The sequence below is a fragment of the Balaenoptera borealis genome, assembly GCF_965194805.1.
Source record: "Balaenoptera borealis genome assembly, chromosome: 10".
Taxonomy (NCBI): Eukaryota; Metazoa; Chordata; class Mammalia; order Artiodactyla; family Balaenopteridae; genus Balaenoptera; species Balaenoptera borealis.
In genome coordinates, this window is record NC_138874.1 from 67,260,931 (window position 1) to 67,280,001 (window position 19,071).

At 38.3% G+C, this 19,071-nt stretch overlaps 1 protein-coding gene across 2 annotated transcripts; it reads left to right on the top strand.

Annotated features, from left to right (window-relative positions):
- The first annotated feature begins 1,068 nt into the window (after nt 1–1,068).
- Nucleotides 1,069–18,300, top strand: GHITM (growth hormone inducible transmembrane protein). 2 transcript variants are annotated; one of them, XM_082406779.1, is made up of 10 exons: nt 1,094–1,225; nt 1,613–1,671; nt 2,618–2,782; nt 3,789–3,888; nt 5,458–5,569; nt 5,997–6,138; nt 9,404–9,512; nt 14,187–14,375; nt 14,833–15,004; nt 16,537–18,300. In XM_082406779.1, exons 3-10 carry the CDS (start codon nt 2,654–2,656, stop codon nt 16,619–16,621), a joined length of 1,038 nt encoding a protein of 345 aa, XP_082262905.1. In that variant the 5' UTR covers nt 1,094–1,225; nt 1,613–1,671; nt 2,618–2,653; the 3' UTR covers nt 16,622–18,300. The 2 variants fall into 2 exon arrangements, with proteins under 2 accessions (XP_082262904.1, XP_082262905.1); XM_082406778.1 differs by lacking the exon at nt 1,613–1,671 and having other exon boundaries at nt 1,069–1,225.
- The last annotated feature ends 771 nt before the right edge of the window (nt 18,301–19,071 follow it).

The following is a 19,071-nucleotide window of genomic DNA, read 5'->3' on the forward strand; positions in this document are numbered from 1 at the left end:
ATGCTCGATCTGTTCACTATCTCAAGCGACAGATTTCTCCAGTGTTTTCCTGCCATTTTCAGAGTGAGTAAGGCCTGTGTGCTGCCAAGCTGTTTTATTACCCGCATAAAACGCTAACCTTTATGTTTGTCAAGATTTACATGGTTAGAGGATTATCGTAAATCACAATTAACAATAGTTTAGGAGATTAGGTTCATGAATTTTACATGTTGTTAATCACCTTATCGAAATAGCGCCCGTCTAGGGTTTTACGCAGATTTATTTTTCTTCTTAGTACTTATCACTAACAAACATTTTGTCTATTTTCTTGTCTCCAACAGAAAGTAAGCGCCATAAGGGCAAGGAGTTTGTTTTGCCAAAACAATGGTACAATATGTCTTTTATTTGCATGTATCCCTAGTACAGAATTTGGTACAAAGTGAGCCTCAGTAAAGATTTGTTAAACGGGTAAATGAGAATGATAGGAGGGGAAAATCTTCCTCACGTAGCCAAGAAATGGTTTTTCAACTTACAAATTACGTGCATATGAATAGTTCTCAAAACAACCCTGGGTAAGAGGCAGAGCCTGTTGTACCAACCTATTATACTAGTATTCACTGAACCTTGAAAATGTGTCAAGGGGAGGTCACAAAGCAAGGAAAGAACTCCTAAGATCCGGCCAGGCGGCTCTCCGACCTCGTGTGACTCAGACCCTTTTGTAGATTTCACATCTGCCGCAAGAAACCCGTTGGCTCCGGTCTGAAACTGCCAATTTGGCACACTATCTGGCAATAAATTCTTGACAAGAGGAAAGAAACGGGACGAATGAATAATTTTTAATTCTCACACTATCCTCTTTCAATTTTAAAATAATTTTTTAACTACTGCAAGTGAAACTGTTGAGAGAAAAACGGTGAGCTCCTCCACCCAGAGCTAAAATGGCTGAAATGCCTTCTCTGCCCACACCCACGATGGACTTTGACTGCGAGGCTCCCAACAATCCTCCACTGGCCCCGCCCCTACAGCTCGGAACCCCTCCTTCCTACTATGCCCGCCCTTCCGTTAGGCCTCCGCTCATGATTGGCTGTCCGTAGTGTTTGCGGCTTCTCCGGATGTTGCGTCACGCAGCGAGCTAAAGAGACTGCGTTCACAGTCAGTAAGAGGTGAGCGGAGGGCGCGAGAGCTGGTGGTCGTTGCTCGCTGGCCCGGAAGGGGAACTGCGCGCTTGGGTTGACCAGGGACTGAGGTAAGGCTCCCCCGGGCCGTGAGGCACAGCGATCCACCGTACTACTGACAACCGGCCCCGTTGGGCCGTTGCGTGCGTGTGGGGAGGGCTGGAGGCGGCGGCGCTGCGGGCTGCGTCACGGGCTGGCGGCGCGTCAGGGCCGTCCTGCGGGTGATCCGGTGGAGGGGACGGCGACTTCGGGGCCTGGGGTAGGCGGGCAGGGGCCCGCTCTCTCTGCCTGCTTCTCCCTGGGCAGCGAGGTGCTGAATCATCCCCGCGGCCGGGCCACCCAGGCGCCGCTGTGGTAGATAACGGGGTGCCTGCGGCTGGTGTGCTGTAGAGTGGTGCGTTGACTTTGGGAGGCTGGAGTTTTTGCTGCCGGGCTCTCATCCGAGTCTTGTGATCTAGCTGAACTTTCTCGGGGGACCAGGCGCCCGAGCTCATCGATGCACACGGAAGCGTACGGGGTCGGTAATAGTACCCATTTTGTAGTTAAGGCACCTGAGTCTCAGGGGTCAAACATTCGCACGGGGCCACTTCTAGCATGTGGTAGAAGTAAAATTCCCACTCTGGAGGCCATTCTGTCTGAGCTGGTGCTCCTCAGTAGGTGTGTTGAGGACTGAGAGACACAGCACCTTTAGGCTGAGATGATGTAATGCCACGAAAGTGCTAGAATGATTCGGTGTTTTTACAAAGGATAGGTGTCAGTTTTGTACACCCCTCGCAGATCCCGTGGCAGAGTTGGAAGGACACTCAGGTATTTAAAAGCAAGTATTCTTAGCTTTTGGGGTGCTAGTTAAAATACATATTACTGTGTCCTATTCCTAGGGGTTAAATCATTAGGACCGTAGTTAGACCTAGGAATCTACATTTTTAAGATACATCCCAGGTGGTTTCAGTACCTTGAATATTTTTATATCATATTTTGAAGGGAAGTAATACTTGGCATGCTTGGTTTCCACTGATGTTTTATAGCCTTGCAATGTAGTATGACCTTGAAGAGTTAATCACTTCTTGAATGACATTTTTCCTCTGCTCAAAGTTACTCTTAGCCCTCTTTTAAATCTTCCCACTGAATGCTGGTATAAATCTTAAGCCAAAACCACATGTATAAAATCCAGCACACACCCCTTAATTCTCTTAAGATATTAAATCCACTCTGTATTGGACACATAACTTAAAAGTCATTCCTCTTGTTATTGTTCCAATTGGGATTTAAACCCATTTTGGTGGTCCATCCCAAACCAGTTCTGTGGGATGGATTTCTTGAACTAACAAGGGACAAGCAGCGTATTCATCATGATCATTTTAAAAGGTCACTTTATTTCATCTTTTCTCCTAAGAGATGATTGGCTCTTTCTGAGAGCCAGTGGGTTGGTTAATGGGTGATTTTTTGTCTCTGTCTCTAACTAGCATTTCAGATCTGCTTGGTAAACCTGGTGCACCACCATGCTGGCCGCAAGACTTGTGTGTCTCCGGACACTACCTTCCAGGGTTTTCCACCCAGCGCTCACCAAGGCCTCCCCTGTTGTGAAGAATTCCATCACGAAAAATCAGTGGCTCTTACCACCCAGCAGGGTAAAGATAATCTGAATATTTTTATATTGTTTGTCTCTCTGTATGCTCCTGGGACTCTTTTTTTTGACAGATTGTGAAGCTCCCTATTCTACCATTAGTGATTTACTAAAACAGCCCTGAAAATGTCCCAAATCAGCTCTTTCTCCCTCTTAGTGTTGTATCATTCTGTTCCATCCTTATCATATATGAAAAAGAACTCCTGTGACTTCTCCTTTACTTACAGCTCTTGGAGTTTCTCATTCAGAGAATTTAGAGTAATTTGTGAAGGATTGAGAGCTATGTGGTTCAACAGAGAGATCGTGGAGCCTATTGTCAAAAGCTTAAGAATATTACCATTTGGCCAATAACTTATTAATAAGTTACTAAACATGTCATTTCAGCTCTTGTTTAGAGAATGGTAAAACAAAATTGTCAAGTTAGAGAGAAACCCATTTCCTTTTGTAGTAGATTTCTGCTCTAGCATTCAAATTAGTATCAATTTTGAAATGTGAGGTAGACAAGGAAATATACAGAAGCTAAAAGAGACAACTTTTTTCTCTTAAATTAACTGTTCCACTGTTGAAAAAGAGCTAAAATAGAGGTAGTAGTCATCCCTCCCTTTGGCTTTGTGTCAAAGGAAGGATTGAGCCTATTTCCCAGATGAAAAAATGCAGCTAATACTTATTGAGTGCGTGTCTTTTAAAAGTTAGTGTTTAAAATATGATAATTCTAGAGATATAAATAAAATTTGTAGTTTATGAAATAAACAATTCTGAAACCTGAACTAAGAAGTTAGGTTGTAATGAATTAGTGAATCACTTCAAAGATAGAGCACAGGTAGGGTCTACATTTAATTTTTTAGATTGGCTAACATACTTCCATAGTGAAGTATGTATGACTTACATACATAGAAAGTACCAAGTTACATTATACAGAATTTTCTAGGGTGATGAGATCCTCTGTTTTATTTTGTTGTTAACAATCTTTTGGTGTGGGTGGTGTGTGTCTTCGTTTCCATGTGTATCAGGAATATGCCACCAAGACAAGAATTGGAATTCGACGTGGGAAAACTAGCCAAGAACTCAAGGAGGCAGCTTTGGAACCATCATTGGAAAAAATATTTAAAAGTAGGTGGCAGCCTTTAGTAAACTCGTGTTTTAAAAAAAGGTCCATGAACAGCCTCCTTAAAGTATATGCAAACTTGTACATATGTGCATTTTGTGAGAAGAAGGGCAGTCATCCTCAGGTATCTGATGACCCTGAAAAGGTTGGTACTTCACACTGAGCTCAGTGGTCCCCAGTCATATTTCTTCCAGAAAGAAATTTTACTTTCACAATTTTTTTTTAAGGATTATTAGTTAATGTGCCATGATCTGAAAGTTATAATCTGTTAATGAAGTTCATTTGAAGTCATGTAGAATCTTACTTCAAACATAATATTTGTATATGTTTCAGGTCAAGAGTAAATCACCAAAACATAGATGTTAATAAAAAGCTAGTTGTTCAAGAGGGGTCATCTTGATTGGCTGCCCATTTAGGGCCTCTCGGAAAGCAATACCCTAATGAAGTCAGTTTGGTTCACAGTTTGGATTTCAACTTTGCAAGTTCAGAATCTAGATTGGTAATCTACCCAAAATCAAAGAACACTACTGCTCCTTAACAACCTTGCAAAAGGTCAATACCCATCTTCCCTGACTTAAAATGGAGTTACATCCTGATAAACCCATCATAAGTTGAAGATGTTCTGAAGTTCAAAATATATTTAATATACCTAACTTACCAAATATCATAGCTTAGCCTAGCCTACCTTAAACGTGTTCAGAATACTTAACATTAGCCTACAGTTGGGCAAAATTATCTAACGCTAAGCCTATTTTATAATTAAGTGTTGAATTCTTCCTGTGATTTATTGAATCCTGAAAGTGAAAAATAGAATTGTTGGGTGAGTACAGAATGGTTATAAGTGTATCGGCTGTTTACCCTCATGATCAACTGGCTGACTGGGTGCCGCTGCCCAGCATTACAAGGGAGTATCGTACTGCATGTCAGTAGCCCAGGAAAAGATCAAAATTAAAAATTCAAAGTACAGTTTCTACTTGAATGCATATCGTTTTTTAAAAATCTTAAGTTGGGGACCATCTGTATTTTAAAATGGGAGAGAGCCCTAGTTGGCATCCCTCAGGGCATTTCTGTTGGTCAGTTGGCCCTAGAAACCAGATTATATGAATCATAGCAACAGTGTAGTAACATTTTTAGGGAGCAAACTTTGACTAAAGGGAGCAAGATGCTCTTTGTGAATACCTCCATCCAGTTGAGTTAATGAATTATTTCCTTCTCAGTACTCTAAAAAACAAGAGCACCCTCTCCCTTGATCCTGCTGCATAAACACTAATTATATTTTTCTTTGGTTCATTTTTTCTTGACTCCATGTAAAGCATCATCTTTGTTAATAGCACTTTAGACACAATATTAAATAGAACATGTGATGTTAACATTTTTCTCATCTTTATTTTCTAAGAGTGTCACAAGAACACACATCTCTTATGACTAAAATAACATATATCACAGAAGTACCCCTACATCTACAGATACACTGCCTCCGCAAATTTTGTTAGAGTGAACTTAAAAATTAACTAAGTCTAATCATTTTAGTCAAGACAGCAGTATTAACTTGCATTTCCTCCTGTGTTCTGCAGTTGATCAGATGGGAAGATGGTTTATTGCTGGAGGGGCTGCTGTTGGTCTTGGAGCTTTGTGCTACTATGGCTTGGGAATGTCTAATGAGATTGGAGCTATTGAAAAAGCCATGTAAGTAAATTGTTCCCAAACAATTTGAGCCTTAAAGGTTCCAGTTTTCTTCTCATCCTTATCTTTCACCACTTTTAGAATATTTTGTGTCCAGTGTTCCAACTTTGTGGAAATACACATGAATAAAAATAGAATCTCTTATTTTCTTGGCATATATTTATTCAAACAATAAATAAAAATCTTTTACCAAGGTTATATGTGTTTAAGCAAGAAGCAAATGTGTTGTTTTGTATATGTGCCAAGTGCTTATATGTTTTATATTACTTAATTTTTTATGGTAACTCCAACATGCATCATTATTTCCATGATAATGGAATGCGATTTAGAGCAATAAAGTGATATTTCTCAAGATCTCCCACCTAGTAAATGATTCAACCAAAATTCACATTCATAATTCTATAAATTAACCATGTTGCATTTCTTACAGAATTTGGCCTCAGTATGTGAAGGATAGAATTCATACCACCTATATGTACTTAGCAGGAAGTATCGGCATAACAGCTTTGTCTGCCCTGGCAGTGAGCAGAACTCCTGCCCTCATGAACTTCATGATGAGAGGCTCTTGGGTGGTAAGTTAGCTTGTTTTTGTTTTCCTTTCCCACTAAATTGCAAAAGATTAAATGAAAACTATCGGAGGAGGGGATTAAATGGAAAGAATGCCTTACTATATTAAACAAATCTTTGTTCAAGTAATATGTGAATTATTAGTGCAGCTGAAACAAAGTAGGAAATACCTTCTTAGGCAAGTCAGCTATTATTCCTTGTTGAATATGTATTTTAGTAGCAACAAAGGTGTTGGAACCCAAACTTACAGGAACATTCTACTTATCTAGCAGCAGATATCAAACAACTCTATTTTGTAGTAATTTACTAAAAAATAAGGCAGATGAAAATCCATCTTATGTGGCACATATATACAATGGAATATTACTCAGCCATAAAAGGAAACGAAATTGAGTTATTTGTAGTGAGGTGGATGGACCTAGAGTCTGTCCTACAGAGTGAAGTAAGTCAGAAAGAGAAAAACAAATACTGTGTGCTAACACATATATATGGAATCTAAAAAAAAACAAAATGGTCATGAACCTAGGGGCTGGACAGGAATAAAGACACAGACGTAGAGAATGGACTTGAGGACACGGGGAGGGGGAAGGGTAAGCCAGGACAAAGTGAGAGAGTGGCATGGACTTACGTACACTACCAAATGTAAAATAGCTAGCTAGTGGGAAGCAGCCGCATAGCACAGGGAGATCAGCTCTGTGCTTTATGACCACCTAGAGGGGTGGGATAGGGAGGGTGGGAGGGAGGCACAAGAGGGAGGAGATATGGGGATATATGTATATGTATAGCTGATTCACTTTGTTATAAAGCAGAAACTAACACACCATTGTAAAGCAATTATACTCCAATAAAGATGTTTAAAAAAAAAAAAATCCATCTTAGAGGTCAGTGGAGAATAGCTGTCACAAAAACCCAAGCATTCTATACTACTAGGAGTAGAATAGTGCTGGCACTATTATTCTGAACTTTTCTTGACCCTATATAAGGTTTTATATTCAGTGAGAGTTTCTTGAGCATTTGTTGTTTTGCTAGCATTTTTTTTTATTTTAGTAGGAGAGGACAGGGTAGTCGAGTTTTATAAAAAACAACAGCTTGGGCAAAGGAGAGGAGGTAGTCATTACAAGTGACTTTATAATCCCATTCAAGTGAAATTCAAGTGTTTGAGTGTCTGGAGTGTGAAGAAGACACAATTAGAAAGGGTGTGTTTGATTGCCGAGCTAAGGAGAGCACCTAAGCAGTTAGAGGCCATTGCAGATACTGGAACAGCAAAAGTATGGTTTGTATTTGAGCTTTAAGAGCTAATGTGGAAGAGACGGGAAGCAGGTGTACCAGCTGTGCCTTTTCAGGGTCTAAAATGATGGTAATGCAAACTAGAGCAACGAGTGTGAGACTGGAAGGGAAGGGGAGATGGGAAAGTTTATATAATACAGACTTCCCACAGCAAATTCCCACTGATTCTTCCCATGGGCAACCCAAATCCCTGTGACTTTCAAATCTGTAATATTTCCACTATTCTGTACTTTCCAAAAGGAGAACCATTTGCAGTTGTGTAGCCATTTAGACACTTCAGTATTAGGGTCTTGCTTCTCAGATGGGTGTCATGAATCTCCTAGCCTAGAGGTTATTGAAGGCACAGAATCAACTTGTTGCATTCTCATCAGGTATGTCAGTTTTAATCAGAGGTAAACAATTTAAAGCAATGCTTTTGTAACAAAGCAAACATGAAAGATTAAAATACACAAAAGAGTTTAGCCCCTAAAATAAGACTTCAAGGAGGTTTTGTGCTTGGGCCATATTCTCGGTTGCTTGTGGGCATAAGATCAGTCTCACCTGCCTTTAGGGCTGCTTAAGTAAAATAGTTTAGAAAGGCAGACAGGTGCTACAGAAATGAAGAAGCCTTTGGGAGGTGACAGACATACACACAGATAATGTCAAAGTTTGTACCAAGTGCTTTTGGAACAGAGTAGAGACATCTGACCCTGCTTATTACAGCCAGGGTACCTACCAGAAAAACTTTACAGGCAAGGAGGTAATCCTTGAATATGTCAACCAGATAGGAAGGAGGTATTTTTAGGCACAATAAACAGAATTAAAGAGGTGTGAAACTGGGGCATGTTTGCAGCCTACCAGTTCAGTGTAGCTGGAGTGTAGAGTATGGGAAGGTAAAAGGCAAAAAATGAACCTGGATGATGAAGGACTTTAAAAGAAAAATATATAATTGTGTTAAATATCCTGAAAATGCTTTGCACAGAGATAGATGAAGTAGCTTTTAGTAATTGTTTCTCCATTGGAAGGTGGTGAAGTAGAACCCAGCGTGCTTTTCTGTTTTATGAGTAAAGGCTTTCACATTCTCAGCAAAAACAGCTGTTATGTTTACCTGTACTTTACCTCAGAGGTTGACCATTCAGATGCCCATGGGCTAGCCATCAGATGAGTGAGGCAGGCCCGGTATGTCACCTGGGATTTTGGCATCTACAGAAAGCCTTCCAACTAAATGCATTCACGCTCAATTGTTTTTTGAATAGTTGGCCAAACAAAACATCTGCTGCCTGATCTTGCCCAAGGGCTGCAAGTTTGCAATTTCTGCTTTAAATTTCCTGAAGATTGATTATCATCTTTCATTACAAACATTTCTTCCTTGTTATGCACAAGCAATATTTAAATGTATAACAATGGAAATCTAAGATAGACAAAGAAAAGGGATGAGGGCCAATTCAGCCAGAAAATTGGGAGGATAGAAATGTAGAATCTTATTTCTCATCTTATCCGTGTGCTTCTTTTTTTCATGTTTTCATTTAGCAAATACAGAGTTTGAGACAATGTGCGCTATATATATATATATATATATATATATATATATATATATATTCTAATTGGTGTATCATGACTAACTTTTTTAATGTTACTTGTGCTATACCAAAATAAATATAATTTAAAATAATTATTCTGGGATTTTTAAAGGGGTTTTGTTATACCTCTGTCTAACAAGAATAAAATTCTTTAAAGATGATGTTATCTGCCAAAGCTCTACTCATTCACTTAAAGTTGTCTGGAAAACTTTATGTATGATAGTAGGGGGTGCTCTTGCTAATTTGACCAAACTGAAATAAGCACAAGGCCTTTTAATGTGCTAGAAAAATATAGGATTCTGTTTATTATCCTTCATCTTTTTAAACATGGTTTATGGGAGGGACTAACTGGACTTGGAACCTGTGGGTTTCTACTTTGTTGTTGTATAAGGATCAATTTTTCTTAGTAATACGTGTCTTTCAGACAATTGGTGCAACCTTTGCAGCCATGATTGGAGCTGGAATGCTAGTCCAGTCTATATCATATGACCAGAGCCCAGGCCGAAAGCATCTTGCTTGGTTACTACATTCTGGTATGTTCTGTTTTACAATTGTTGTTAATCTTAAATACTGCCTTTTTTGATGGCTCTTCACAGTCGTAAATGATATGTACACAATTTAATTAAGCTTCATGTCTGCTAAACACTTAACGGTTTTCTGCACTTATTCCTGGTAGTATTATTGCCAGATCTCCACTCTGGGAAGTTAATGATTCTGATACTAAGACCATAGACAGCCCCATTATTACACTTGCCTCTGGTGACCGTCTAGTATATGCAGAGATTTCCTTTTATGTATTTTGTCTAATACCAGGAGGATTTCAGATCTGATACACATCACTTGAGAATTGTTCTTGTTGTATATCTTTAGAAAAATAAGAAACTGGGGGTCTCTACCAGAGAAGGAGGACGTAAGACGTATGAAAGAATAGGAGCTGAGGTTTTTGCAGTGGAGCTTTGGGAAGAAGAAAGCAGTCAAAAAGATCTTTGGAAATTCACTTTTGTGTGTGATGCGGTTAGCTGGGTCAGTATTTAGATAGTTCTTGGCACAAAGTTACTGTGGGCAGGACAGAGGCTGTCCAACCCTGGTATTGTGGAACAGTATTAATATTCCTTTAGGTATATGTAATATTTTCCTTAATTATGGAAAGAAATATTTTAAAGTTTACATAAAGTATTTTCCATTACAAGTATCCCAGGGTATTCTGCCTCTGGGTTGAGTAAAGAACACCAGATGCAGAAACAAAAATGCTTTAGATGCATGACCTCTACCACAAGACAAGACAAATTTTATAAGCATTTCCATGAAAATTCCAGGGAGACAGACTGAAATGTTTTTAACGTAGGTTAGTAAATGGAAATTAGTTTTGAGGTACCTAGTATGATGAATTTCCAGTGTGAAATACATCATTTATATTCTTTATGTGCTGGCTTTGTTTTGGTGAATGTGAGAGAGCATGACTTCCCAACCTTGGTTTTCAAGCCTCTCTTCCATTAGGTCTTAGGTAATTCAACCATAGATATTTTCTATGGACCTTTACAAGACAGAACTTTTGTGGTTGGGAGGGCGATGGTCCCAATATTTTCTTCTAATACCAGTAACCTGCTTTTAAGAAAAAAATTACTTAAAACGTAGTGTGTGCATTTTCTATAAAATTTAATATCTCTTAGTGCCATATAAATATTCAAGGATTATTCAGTGTCTTGGCCAGTAAATAGAGTTCTACACCTGTTTCCCATTTTAGACACTGTTTCCTTGAATAAACAGGTTCAGTGTCATTTTATCTCTGATAAATAGTAGATCCACTTGTTGAATTAAAGTAGCTACGTAGTTTTAATTCGAGCTAGAATAAGTAAGCCTTTCTACCTTAGAAAACCTAAGGTGTTGCTTAGAAAACCTCTTCTTATCTGATATTATTATAACATAAATTACTTAAGTTCTGGGTGTTTTATGTGTGTTGGAGGGCAGTCCCCAAGACCACCCATTCATTCAGCAATTTGTTAGATGGAGTCACAGGACTGAGCATATAGTTATACTCAGAGCTAAGGTTTATTACAGTGAAAGGATACACAACAGGATCAGCAAGGGAGAAAGATACAGGCAAAGTATAGAGTGTGAAGAAATCCACACACAGGCTTTCAGTGCTGTCTCCTTCCTTTGAGGGCACATGGCAAGAATGCGAAATGTGCAGTAACATGTACAATGTTTCTGCCCAGGGAAGCCCATTAGAGACTCAGCGCCCAAGGTTTTTATTGGGGGCTGATCATTTAGGGACCCTCCTAGCAACTACCAAAATCCAGACTCCCAGAAGGAAAGCAGGCATTCAGCATAACTCATTGTTTGCATAAATAGTCTAACCCTAAGGTTAGAGAATGGTTCCAGTGCCAAGTTCTCAGATGCCAACCAAGGACTAACCTTGCAAGCAGGTCTTTGTAAAGTTAGGCTTAGGTCTGCTATGTTAACCCTTTCTTGTGCAGTATGAATGCCTTTTTTTTTTTTAATTTGTTTTCAAAATTTGCTTTATTCTTCATAAACATCTTGGGAAGCTGTGTGTGCAGGCGTTAGCCTGTCCATATGTTCATGGATGAGGAAACTGAGGCTGGGTGAGGTCATACAGCAGGAAGTGCCAAAGTCAAGACTGACACCCCCCAATGTTATTTCTTTTTTTCCATAAATTTATTATTTATTTATTTATTTTTGGCTGCATTGGGTCCTCGTTGCTACGCGCAGGCTTTTCTCTAGTTGCGATGAGCGGGGGCTACTCTTCGTTGCGGTGTGCGGGCTTCTCATTGCAGTGGCTTCTCTTGTTGCGGAGCATGGGCTCTAGGCACATGGGCTTCAGTAGTTGTGGCACACAGGCTCAGTAGTTGTGGCTTGTGGCTTCTAGGGTGCAGGCTCAGTAGTTGTGGCGCACGGGCTTAGTTGCTCCACGGCACGTGGGATCTTCCCGGACCAGGGCTCGAACCCATGTCTCCTGCACTGGCAGGTGGATTCTTAACCACTGCGCCACCAGGGAAGCCCCCAATGTTATTTCTTAAAGTCCAACTCTCTGTCTAATTCTTCATTCACTGGCATGATTGAGTTTCAGACCCCTTTAATCCAAAGTAGATGACCTAAGGGCAACCACTCACAGTGTCAAAGAGACATCAAAGCCAGCTTTTAACCCAGGATAAACATCCCAATGCATTCTATTTTCATTTTTCATACAGATGTTTAATACCTTGTGGACACAGCTGCGGTCTCAATCAGGCCTAAGGGATACTGTGCAAGAATTACAGAAATGCTTGCTGAAAGCTAGTCTCTTCTAACTGTGTTTTTCCCCTGCTTTATTGAGATATAACTGATACATGATATTGTATAAGTTTAAGGCATACAGCATGTTGATTTGACACATTTATATATTACAAAATGATTACTACCATAGCATTAGCTAACACCTTCATTTCGTATTTACCATATCTTTTTTATGGTGAGAACATTTAAGATCTACTCTCTTAGCAGCGTTTATGATACGGTATTATTAGCTGTACTCAGGATGTACATTAGGTCCTCAAACTTGTTAATCATAACTGGAAGCTTGTACCCCTTGACAGGTATCTCTGCATTTTCGTCTCCCCCCAGCCCCTAGTAACCACCACTGTGCTCTGTGTTTCTCTGTTTGACTTTTTTAGATTCCACGTATAAGTGAGATCATACGTTATTTGTCTTTCTCTGTCCAACTTATTTCACTTAGCGTAATGCCCTCAAGATCCATCTGTATTGTCAAGAAGTGCAACATTTCATTCTTTTTTGAGTATGAATAATATTCCATTGTTTATATATACCGCATCTTCTTTATCCATCCATCCATTGACAAACACTTGGGTTGTTTTCATATCCTGATTTCAGTTCCTTTGCTTATAAACCCAGAATTGGGATTGCTGGATCATATGATAGTTGTGTTTATTTTTTGAGGAATCTTCATACTTGTTTTCCCCAGTGGATGTACTAATTTCCTGAAGGGCAGTTTTCATTCACAATGATAATGTTGAGCTATTCTTACTAGTTTTGTAATTGATTTGTTCTTAAGCAGCAAACATCTATTGCCATTTAAGATTTTTATCAGTATCATTGGAAAAAATCTCAATAATCTCCTTGAAAGTTTTTCTTAAAATTTTGCTGTTAGTTGCAAAACTGATAGGAATTCTAATAGAAATGTCATACAGACGAATTTCTATCCAATATCTTTCCTAGAGCAAAAAACTTTTTAATTTTTCATCATCATGTGATAAAATATGCCCCATTACTTTATCTAGAAATGTTAGTCTCAAAAGAGACACACTGGTATTAAAATTTCAGTGTGAAGGTAGCTCTGTGCTTATTCCATGAGTTCAACGATGCACATTTAATGTTTAAGAAAAGGGTATAGTTGAGAATTCCCTGGCTGTCTAGTGGTTAGGACTCTACGCTTCCACTGCAGGGGGCCCAGGTTCAATCCTTGGTTGGGGAACTAAGATCCCACAAGTCACATGGTACTGCCAAAAAAAAAAGAAAAGAAAAGGGTATAGCTTGCTCTACTCAATACGGAAAGAATGCCTTATCTAAGATCTATTTTTTTTAAATAAAAGATTTCTATTTACCTTTGCTAATGAAATTATTGTTACAATACTTTTGGTGGACATGTTTATAAATATCTGACAACTAAAATTGCTTTTTACAAGCTGTGATTACATTCCCTATTACACAAGGTAACAGCAGCATCTGTCCTTGAAGTTCCTACTTTAAGATTAGCATCATATACTTATTCTTTCCTTTTACTGTGTTCTCTTTCAGCACAGTAGATTTGACCTTCATTTATTTTAAGCCTTTCATCTCAGTTCTTCCAAATGTGAATATTGTTATAAAGACTCTTGGTAGACTCAGATCCAAATAATGAACTATACTGAATTTGACATAGTTACTAAAAATCTAGATTAGTGTTTATACTTGTGTGAGTTTTGACTGATTGACTAGGAATAGTGTTAGTTGTGATTTAGAATTTGGATAGGTACAAGCTTTAGTTGTGAGGTTATGGGGATAGTGTCACCTAAATAAGGAGAAGACTTTTTGTAATCATATTGTTTAACTATAAGCTATAATATGTTCAGATGGCATGTTAGTTAGAAGAAGCATTTTCCTTTTGGTTGTTATTTAGTAAATATTTAACTGCCTGCTTGCTCTTTCTCCAGGTGTGATGGGTGCAGTGGTGGCTCCTCTGACGATATTAGGGGGGCCTCTTCTCATTAGAGCTGCATGGTACACAGCTGGTGTTGTGGGAGGCCTCTCCACTGTGGCCATGTGTGCACCCAGTGAGAAGTTTTTGAACATGGGAGCACCCCTGGGCGTGGGCCTGGGTGTCGTCTTTGTTTCCTCACTAGGTAAGCCACTGTGCTTTGACGCTTGGTTCTTGGTTTTGATGTCCTAAAATCATCTGACATACTCAGGTATCCTAATGGAGAGAATTTAGTAAGTGTCATTTTTAAAAGTTGGTTAAAAGATATATGCTAATTTGACTGGATTTGCTCATTTGGCATCATGGCAAACCATTATTATTGGTTTTACCAAATACATGTAAAATGGGAAAGTTGATCTGGAGAACATGAAAATTGCTCTGATGCAGGAACTTTCCTATCATGTGGGCAAGTGACCCATTGCAAGAATGAGTATAATGGGTTTTGAACTGAATGTATGTAAAATTAGAGCACATACTCAGATGTTTCCTTATCTGTGCAACATACCAAAGAAGAAAATTTTTTTAAGTAATGCTGATTATAAATCCAGTTACAGAAAAATCCTTTTTCCCAGAAAAACTTTTTTTTCCCATTTTGATTTCAGGATCTATGTTTCTTCCACCTACCACTGTGGCTGGCGCCACTCTGTACTCAGTGGCAATTTATGGTGGGTTAGTTCTTTTCAGCATGTTTCTTCTGTATGATACACAGAAAGTAATCAAGCGTGCAGAAGTAGTACCAGTGTATGGAGTTCAAAAGTATGATCCCATCAATTCGTAAGTAGCCTTTAATGTCTTTTCTTTGTTGCATAAGGACATTTGTGTTGCTTTGGCCTATTTTGTTTTATGACTGTGTTAGTTTCCAAGGACTGCTATAACAAATTATATAAACTGGCTGATTTAAAACAACAGAAATTTATTCTCTCATAGTTCCAGAGTCCAGAAGTGTGAAATCAAGGTATCATCAGGGTTGGTACCTTCTGAGGGCCCTAGAGGAGAATCTACTCCATGCCTTTCTCCTAGCTTCTTGTCATGGCCAACCATCCTTGGCATTCCTTGGCTTGTAGATATATCACTCTAATCTTTACTCCTGTCCTCATATGATATTCTCCCTGTATCTCTGTCTCTTATAATGATGCCATATTGAATTAAGGCTCACCCTTCTCCAGTATTACCTCTTCTTAGCTCACATCTTAATTATAATCACAGAGACCCTATTCCCAAATAAGGTCACATTCACAGGTACCACAGATTAGGACTTGAACATATCTTTTGAGTTCAACCTGCAACAATGACTTTGTTGAATTTTACTATTTTATTTCTGTTATTATTTGGTCTGTTCTCTTTCCTTAGTAAGCTATGTGTACACAGAACATTTGATTATATTGCAACTAAGTGTAATAATTAGGTATGTAGTCAGTTGATTCAGAGTATTTTACCTATTTTTGTTAATTAGCCTTATAGTGCTCTTGTTGGTCAGTTAATTTTGTGTGTGTGTGTGTGTGTGTGTAATTTTTATTTAACAGACTTTAAAACTGAAGAAAAGATGTATTAGTCAAGTGTTATTTTTTGGAAGTGTACATAATTGAAATTTTTAATAGAAAAGCCTATTTTATTAAAAATTGGAAACACTTCAATTTTTAATTTTTTACTAAAAATTGAAAATTCCATTTTGGAGATATTCACCTGTAGCTGATGTTAAGTGTTGTGTATAATAATGCTTTTTCCTTTCCTTGGCCTCTCCACCAAAGTAGGTTATTTTATTTAAGTAATTTCCTTGAGTTTCATGGTGTCTATCACATTTTTTAAAGTAATTTATTTTTCTTTCTTTAAAACTTAATGTAATGATTTTTTTAAACATTGCTATAATGCTTACAGATTTATAGCAGGTTTTTGGGGGTAATGAGGGGAGGCATTGAGGGAGTGTGTTGTATTTTAAAACGCCAGACTTGTGTCTGACACATTTTTGTGAAGGTGTTTCTTTGGTTTTTGTTTTGATTATTTCATTGTCTATCACCCATTTCTTTTTTCTTTTTTAAGCAAGATACTGTACTCATAGTAGAGTGTCAGAGAATATAATGATTTTTAAAACTGCCCTTTAACATTTAAAAGATTAATCTGCCAAAAGAAAAATCTTGATAGTTTTCTAGTCTAGGACTTCCTTAGTTGGCGTCTTTTTTAAAATTTTCATTTCATATACCTGGGACAAATAATCAGTGTTGCGCTTTCTTCTCTCCTACATTAAGAAATATTTGTTGTCATTGTTACAAGAATTACATCATATTTAACAGGCATAATTTCTTTTCTAGGATGCTGGGAATCTACATGGATACATTAAACATATTTATGCGAATTGCCAGTATTCTAGCAACTGGAGGCAACAGAAAGAAATGAAGTGACTCAGCTTCTGACTTCCTTAATACATCAGATATCTGGCTTGTTTATTAGGGGCAGATATTCTTTAAATAGTTTGTGCAAGCAGCTTTCGTTGAAGTTTAGAAGATAAGAACTTGTCAACATGTTTCAGGTGTTCCAGTAATGTGATGCTTCAGGTCTGCTTTTTCTTCTGGAGAATAAATTCAATAGTTCTCTTCCAAATAGCACACACATTTTCAATTCTTGTGTTTGAGTAATTCTAAAATGTTCAAATGAGTATGAAAACCAAGTTTTGTGTTGCAGGAATTTAAGTATTTTATCTATTTTTAAATTTATTTGGTTAAGTGAAATTTAGCAAACTTGTGTACCTGCATTTTTCATTTTGGATTGCAGAATATTAACAAGTAATGTCATAAGTGATGTAGGGGTTTGGTAAAGGGACCAGACAGGAGTAAAGCGACACCTGCAGTCTTTCTGTGAATACTTAGAACTTAGCACTCGTGTAATTGTGGTGAGCCAGTGAGGGAGTCTGGATGTTTGGAAACAAGTCATGGCTGTACATCTGCTGAACTTATCAGAAGCACTGAGCAGAAAACAAAGACATAGGTGATTCTCCAGGCTCTCCTTACAATATGGATGTGATCATGTTTGGCTTCTCATTGTTTGACACTGTTAGGAGAGTCCACAATGCTAATCATGCGGAGAATTCCTGTTATATATATCATGTGTGTGTGTAAGTCTTACTTTTGAACCGTCTAGTAGAACAAAATATCCGTAAAACACTCAGGAAAAAAATATTCGAAGCATGAAAATTGTTGCATTTTAAGTATACAAACAATATGTGCATAGTTGCTGAATATTTTTGCAAATTAATTGAAATGTTTAAAGGAATACATGCTTGCCTTTCTTATCTCTTCAGGCTTTAACTTTTATCAGAAAAGCCTATTCGTGGTTTACACTTGAGATTATGAAAGCAGTTTTCCCCCTCAGATTTAGTTTCTTGCATTCCCTCTCAGAGGAATCACTAAAAAAAGGAAGGCAGGACTTCCCTGGTGGGGCAGTGGTCAGGAATCCGCCTGCCAATGCAGGGGACACGGGTTCGAGCCCTGGTCTGGGAAGATCCCACATGCTGTGGAGCAACTAAGCCCATGTGCCACAACTACTGAGGCTGCGCTCTAGAGCCCGTGAGCCACAACTACTGAGCCCACGTGCCTAGAGCCCGTGCTCCGCAACAAGGGAAGCCACCACAATGAGAAGCCTGCGCACCTCGACGAAGAGTGGCCCCCGCTCGCTGCAACTAGAGAAAGCCCGCGCACAGCAACGAAGACCCAACGCAACCAAAAATAAATAAATTAAATAAATAAATTTATTTTTAAAAAAAGGAAGGCAAAGCGAGGCTTCTTTCATGAACTATATCAATCAAAATGTAATGGAGAAAATGCTTCACTAGAGTTTCTCCTAGCAGAATTTTCCTTCTGTCCTCCATAGGCCATTATTTAACTCTCTTGTGCCATTTATAAGTTTTTTTATACAGAAGAGTTATTTTTGGAAGTTCTTATGAATGAAATAAGTATATGATTATTGAGATAGTTGGTGTTTTGACAAATATTTAGTACAGTAATCCATAAATAACTATTCTACCCACCTCAAGTTACATAGGATGCATATTTCTGAAATAATAAAGGTTCTAGCCAGATGGTGATTGGTCTGATTTTTCCAGCTGAACCATATGCATATCATTGAATAGGAGATTTGTTCAAGAAAGCAACTTATTCCCTTACTGATGTAGTATATAGAGTATGGTATGATTATAACTATGGTCCTTACAGCTAGACGGCATTTATCTGAACCCCAGCTCTTCCACTTATTCCTTACGTGACCTTTGGCAAATTACTTAACCTCTCTGTGCCCATTTCCTCATCTGTAAAATGAGGATGATAGCAGAACCTACCTCATAGGGTTAAGGTGAAATGTGCAGGCACTTAGTAAACGCTATATAAGTTTTAGCTGCTGTTGCCGGTTTTGAAGGGTTTTTTCCTAAGAAAGATCTATGAAACTTCTGTATTTTCCCTTCTCTACCTTAGCCCCTGTACAGTGTGATCTTAGAGTGAAATCTTAACCGGTCCTGTTGTCAGTCACATTTTAGCACACAAAGTTTATATCCTTATGTTGGGATGATATACACACAACACAAAATGATACAATTTCAACAGTGGTATCAGGCAAAGGCTTATCTAGAAAAGGGGGTTTTTTTTTGTTTATTTTTTTTTTAATGACAGCATTTTATTATAGCACTTCTTCTGATTTTGCTAAGACAGTGAAGACTTCAATATAAAATGTGAATATTTATAAATTAAAATGTTATAATAGGTCTTAAATGATAACAGAAGAAAAATCACTATTTCTCTGGCTACTGTTAACATACCTCTGGGGTTCTTTTCCCTCACATCACTCACAGGGAAGAGTGG

Excerpts from the sequence above, each read along its gene's own strand:
- GHITM (XM_082406778.1), top strand. The coding sequence starts at position 2,654 with ATGCTGGCCGCAAGACTTGTGTGTCTCCGGACACTACCTTCCAGGGTT. Across the intron at positions 5,570-5,996 it reads GGAGCTATTGAAAAAGCCAT|AATTTGGCCTCAGTATGTGA; the intron begins GTAAGTAAATTG and ends CATTTCTTACAG. Across the intron at positions 6,139-9,403 it reads TGATGAGAGGCTCTTGGGTG|ACAATTGGTGCAACCTTTGC; the intron begins GTAAGTTAGCTT and ends CGTGTCTTTCAG.